At 43.1% G+C, this 6,000-nt stretch overlaps 1 protein-coding gene across 17 annotated transcripts in view; it reads right to left on the bottom strand.

Annotated features, from left to right (window-relative positions):
• Positions 1-6,000, bottom strand: part of caska (calcium/calmodulin-dependent serine protein kinase a) — a 115,533-nt gene continuing 109,533 nt past the window's right edge. For 13 of the 17 annotated variants that reach the window (XM_067514975.1, XM_067514988.1, XM_067514980.1 and 10 more), the window contains 5 exons: positions 3,255-3,335; positions 2,579-2,659; positions 2,293-2,495; positions 2,127-2,210; positions 1-1,266 (listed from right to left, as the gene is read on the bottom strand). In XM_067514975.1, the coding sequence (XP_067371076.1) occupies positions 1,090-1,266; positions 2,127-2,210; positions 2,293-2,495; positions 2,579-2,659; positions 3,255-3,335 (626 nt within the window). In that variant the 3' untranslated portion in view covers positions 1-1,089. The remainder of the gene's footprint in view (positions 1,267-2,126; positions 2,211-2,292; positions 2,496-2,578; positions 2,660-3,254; positions 3,336-6,000) is intronic. The other 4 variants (XM_067514976.1, XM_067514984.1, XM_067514992.1 and 1 more) reach the window with 1 other exon arrangement.

Here is a 6,000-nt window from a genome sequence, read left to right as displayed (position 1 = left end):
TGAAGTTATTCCTTTTTATTCGCATATGACAAAGAAGAATTGAGACTTTTATTTGAATTTTTCTTATTTACAAACATTTCACTACATGGTTGATCTTGTTTCTTTCTTTTTCTTCTTTTTTTTTTTTAAACAAATCTGTGGTTTAGAAATGTCACCCGAAATGCAAGGGATGTGCATAGGTGTCAAGTCAACATCCGGCTCCCTTGCGTTTTATCTTTTTCTTCTTCCTCTTGCCCCTCTTGGCTGAAATCCGTCTTCCAAACAACTGGAATGTTTTCTTTTTTCCCCCCCAAAATATGTATTTGTCTTTTCACTCTTGGAGGTTTACAGAGGGACACAGGGAACACTGACTGACTGACTGACTGACAGCATGGAAGCTTGCAAATGTCCACATGCATGATACCTCATTCAAATCGCTAAAACATTTATGGATTTATTTAGAAGAGACAGTACCAGGTAGATAGAAAGGTGCGTTTGTGTGTGTGAGAGTGACACTGTAACAAAGGGACATGGGCATGAAAGGATGTTACCCAGCATTACAGCTTGGAAAGGAACAGGAATCAATAAATAATGAGGCCAGTGAGCTGTAGATGAGAAGACATTGCAGTGCATTTGTGTGCTTTTACTTCAGGCTGCTGGCAGACAGTGTCTCTCCACTGATGGTTTACAACACCCAACAGGACTCCACTGTGATGGCAGGGGTGGTGACGGTATGATGGGACACAGTACTGTCTCTTTAAAACAAACATCTACAAAATGTCACCTCCTAGCTAGCACAGACATGACAATAATCACTTTTGTTTACTCTGATTTTATACAACACTATGACTAGGTCATCTGTGAGGGCAAGAGTCCAGAAACCGGCTGCCACAGATTGTTTGTGTGGCTTTGCAGAAGGTTGAATCCTGTGATTGCTTTCACAGTTCGCTGAGGAGGGTGTTTTTCTATCCAGTACAGTGTAGAGAGAGGGGCTTCCCATTTATTTGTGTTTTTGTTTGTTCTCGTGTTGAAGATTAGGATGATGGGAGTTGGGCCGAGCCATTGTTGCTGGGAGGGGAGATGGATAAGGAAGAGGGGGAGCGTAGTAGGTCAGTAGACCCAGGACACAGGAACCCACTGGCTGGTGGTGCACACCAGATCCATGGCCTCCTCCAGGTGCCTGATGGTCTCATCGATCTCGTTGTTGATGATGGTCTGGTCGAAGTAGTGGGCATAGGTCTTCTGCAGGATCTCCGACTCTTTCTGCAGCCGCTGAAGAGACTCATCCTGGGCAGGAGTAAGAGGGGTAAACGGGGGGTTAGACACCGATGGAGAGAGGAGAGCTGACATTAAAGCAGGGGTGTGAATACTTTATTTCAGCTATTTGAAAATGTATTTTTTAAAAAGAAAGCAAAGTGGATATATTAGCAAAATCTCTCTCTCCCCTTTTATTTGTATTTTTTTTTAAATATGGAGATATCCCTCTATTAATGTTTCACCCAGTTATTCTAGAACTACATCCTGAAAAAAGACTAAACAAGTCACAGAGCTCCTAACAAATTGTGCATTTTAGAACACACAGCACTTCAATTTTAACTTTTTTTTTTTTTTTTAACAGTAGATCATGTGAAACCCATAGTGTGATGCACAGTGAACCTGCAAGATGGCTGTTACCCAACAAGGGCTATACGGCAGAGGAGGAAGTGGATGGAAAAACAGAAATGCTACTATTACACACTAGATCTCTACAAACAACACAAGCGTATGGCAGGAATTACACACACACACACACACACACACTACACAGTCTCCGTCCTGTCAGGTTTTACTTACAGGCAGCGTTCGACACCACCTGGGCGTCTGAGTGAAGTGCCAATGAAACATATGCGTGCAGCATGCAAAAACAAACGAGTGCAGAGAAGAGAACAGACGAGTGAAGCACAGACAGGATATGTTGATGCTGCAGGCCGTCACAGATTTTAATAGTCCTGGTTTCTTAATGCAAGAGCTCGCAGCTGCAAAATCTGCACCAGTGAGTCAGAATTTTGAATTTGAAGCTTTTCTCATGGGATTTAGTTTTTAATGAGGAAAATGTCGAAGGTTATCCTATAAAACAGTGTGTGTGTGTGTGTGTACTGTGTTCCTACCTCACTGATGCCCGGTGTGATAGTTGGTGCAGCAATAAAAACAACATATGGTGCAAACTCTGCTGTTCGCAGGACCTTCAGGGCCTGAGAGAGAACAAGTGTTAGATTCAATAAGTCTATAAATATACAGGTATGCACAACTACACACACACACACAACCCCCCACCTGTGGTTCAACATCCAGTATGGCTACAAGTCCCTGTTGGTGGATCTTCCGGATGGTCTCCAGCCGCGTCCCGTACATGGCGTCCTCGTGGCTGCCGTACTCCAGGTACTCGTTGTTGCTGATGTCCTGCATCATCTGGTCGTGGGAAACAAAGTAGTAGTTCTTCCCGTTCTCCTCGTCCTTCTTTGGAGGTCTAGTCGTATCTGCCAGCAGGAGAAACAGACAGGGGCTGTGAAATTAGCTGATGCGTGCACGTGTCCAGTGCTGCTGTGGATTTGGGACTTACGAGGGATGGGGTAGGCGAATCTGTCGGGGTGTTTGGTTATGAGGGTGTTCTTGATGTGTCTCCTCCCAACCCCATGGGCACCTGACAAAGACAAACGCAGTCACTGAGGTCAGCTGGAACGGCAGGCTGACTGCCTACTGCAGTATTTAGACTTGGTGGAGTTGTGGCCATGGTGAACAGAGCCCTCAGACTGAGTTACAAGTCATTTGATGTCTGGGGTAATTGTTTATTTTAGTTATGATTTGTGACTTTTCCATATGGTTTTGATAATTTAATACTCAATTTTATTAGTGTTGTCTGTTTTTAGGGGTTTTGCACTCTCTTCTGGTTAAAGCTGCTTGTACCTAATTCTTTAGTAATTCTGCATCTTTTTGTGATTATTGTGCGTATTGATTTTAACGTTTGCCTTTCTTTGGGATCATTTGTCATTTTTATATATTTATTTGTTGGAAGATTAAATGGTCTCCATACACTTCATACAGACACTCATGGGCCCTCTAACCTCTCAGGCCCCTGAAACTCATTTTTATTGTTTAAAGTTTTTATCATTATTTATGCTGGAGTCAACATGTTTCAGCTGGGATTATGGTGTCGCAACATTAAAAATCAAACGACAACGAGTAACAAGGGTAGTAACCCTGGAAAGTGTGGCAGTGTATCTGGCTTCTTCACTCACCTAACAAAACAAGCGTTTTCCTCTTGAAAGCAGGAAGCTTCACCACCTCTTCATACGTGACAAGATCTAGTTGATCAAACACTGGAGAGAAAGGTTGAAACCGGTTAAGGGCACGGAGAAAGGAGTACGCTGTAACAAGTTGTACTGAAGGCTCTGGTGAGGAGGAAGTTACCAAAACAATTCAGATCAAAACCCTCACTGGCAACAAGCCTAATGTCAGAACAGTGAGGGGAGAGATGGTAAGTCTGAGAGGAAGCAGACAGGGCTCATGAGGGGGAAAAGAATTTACCAAGATACTGAAAATGTACCGTAGTAAAGTGTGGAGAAATGTTAAAAATGTAACTTAACTTGAAATCTGGAATAAAAGATGTTTTATTCAACGTTAGTTTCACATTCTGTAAAAATGCACTGCAGTTATTCCTTAAACTTCTGGGGGCTAAATGGTTCTCTGTGACCACCGGACCAGAATAAATGGGATAAATTGCAGGTAGTCTGATATGGCTGTGGTACAGAGTGTCTCACATGTGTCCTCAGCCTCTGTAACATGAGCTTCCATGCAGACAGCAGCTCAGGGTGCTGACAAGCTGAATACAATACCCACAGGTCGCTGGGTTCTTTGGTGCAACAGGCGGCTGCAGAACAGCTGCTGCACAGACCGGCTGAATAATTAGAGCCGCTATAGGAAATGGGAAGTAACCCCACACTGTGTCAGTGACTGGGACGCTGGGGCCATGTTGTTATCTATGCGGACTGTTTACCTGTGACTGCTTCGTTGGTTACCTGCATGCCTGCTGTTGTGCTTCATTACAGTTGCTAAATGTGCTCAGAATTGACAGAAGGGACGAGAAAATGAAAGGAGACACCAAATACGTAAATTAGGCCAACTTCCCGAGCAATGCTGATGGTGAACAACAAATCAGGAAGAACCCTCACACCTGACTGAGTAGCTGCTCTGATTGGAAACCTACACTCACATACCCAGCTTGTTTTTTGTGGACTGTGCTGTTTAACATGAGGTTAGTCAACTCATTAATGTGTGACCAGAAACAGTGGGATTTCACAATGAATATTATCCACGTGTACCAACAGGGATTTAGCTCCAAGTTTCACAGCTCTGCACCTTTCTGCTTCACAAAGACATTGATGTCCATGATCAGGCTTAGTGACTGTAACGTGCGAGAGGACCAGAAAATGGATGGGACGGGACGGATGTGGACGGGATGTCCACAGTAGTGTTGGTTACCGTGTAAAGTAACTGGTAAAGGTGATGTGTTACTTGGTGACGTGTGGACAGTCTCAGGATCATCGAGATGGCATCTAACACAGCCTCTGTTACCCCTGGCGTGATGTCAACTTCCCATTTTCTATAGTCATTCTGCTCGTGAGCTCAGAAAATCACAGCACGCAGACTAAGCTACGGTTTCAGTTTTGTCCGAGCCTTCTGTTTTATCAACAGAAACAAAACCGAAACTCTGGCCGCTGGTTTAAACGACAGTTAATAAACAAACAGAAGAAGAAGAAAAGAGCAAGAAGTGGCTTTCACAGGTTGTTACTTACATGCAGAGAGGCCGTTCAGTAGGAGAAAGCGAGAGAGATGAACAGGAGGGGGTCATAACATGATTACAACAGCAGAATTACAGAACACAAACAGCAAGATACAACAGCTGGGCAGCTGTGCAGTTCAGTGGTGGAGATGGAATTATGCACAATACTGTTGTTGTTGCTGTTAGATGATGAATGCACATGAGCTGGTTTATGTCACAGTGTGTGTGTGTGTGTGTGAGAGAGAGATGTGGTAACAACATGCACTGTCACAAGTAACACAACAGAGCCTCAGACAGATGTGGATCTGTTAGGGTTGATGATTTTCAGGGAATTGTAAGCCAGGAATAGATCAATCATTCCTTCTTATTAAGTTAGACTTTTAACAGCAGCTAGTGAGTCATAATCTTCATACTGTTGTCTTTATGCTATTATATGATTCCATTGTCTTGGTTTATTTTAAGCACTGAATGTGTGTTTTTTGTCTTGACACATTCAAAAAAAACAAAATTGGAAATGATCAGATGAATTTGATCAAATGTTCAGTCGTCATTCAGCTAATATAACAAATGTTAGACCCATGCTCAGTAAACAAGCATAACAATACTCCCAGGAAACCTGAGTATGCTGATTCCACTGAATGTGACTAGTGATGAGTGCAGGCGAAGGTGCATCTCATGCTTCCATGCTCCTGTTTCTGTAGAACTGTCTTGCATGCTATTGAATACGAGGTTCCTTTTAAGATGAACAGCGGTTCTTTAGTGTGACGGTTCAGCTTGACCCCAGATATCCAGGTACACAAATGTCTCTCACACACACGCACACTCACAAGCACAGTGTGGTTCACTTGTGGTTCTTCCGTTAAAGGGAGTTTTTCCTCTCCACTGTTGCCTATGGCTTGCTCCAGGGGGAATTGTTGGGTTCTCTTTATACATCTTTATAATCTTGACTTTATTCTGTAAAGTGCCCTGAGATGACTTTGTTGTGAATTGGCGCTATATAAATAAAGTTGAATTGAATTGAATAAAATTGACTTGTCACTGGGGCAGAATGTGTTTCTTGTCCTGTGACCATCACAACTGTTTGAGGAAAAGCTGCTCGTACATAAAACAAAGAATAAAGTAACAGTAGCTGCTACCACCACTAACATTACTTATTACTGCTGCACTGCTAAGCAGCTGGGTTTAACTCTGTTGGTGCTAAG

The sequence above is a fragment of the Channa argus genome, chromosome 9 (genome assembly GCF_033026475.1).
Source record: "Channa argus isolate prfri chromosome 9, Channa argus male v1.0, whole genome shotgun sequence".
Lineage (NCBI taxonomy): Eukaryota > Metazoa > Chordata > Actinopteri > Anabantiformes > Channidae > Channa > Channa argus.
Note: the sequence above shows the minus strand (reverse complement) of the source record. Positions and strands in the feature narration are given on the sequence as shown.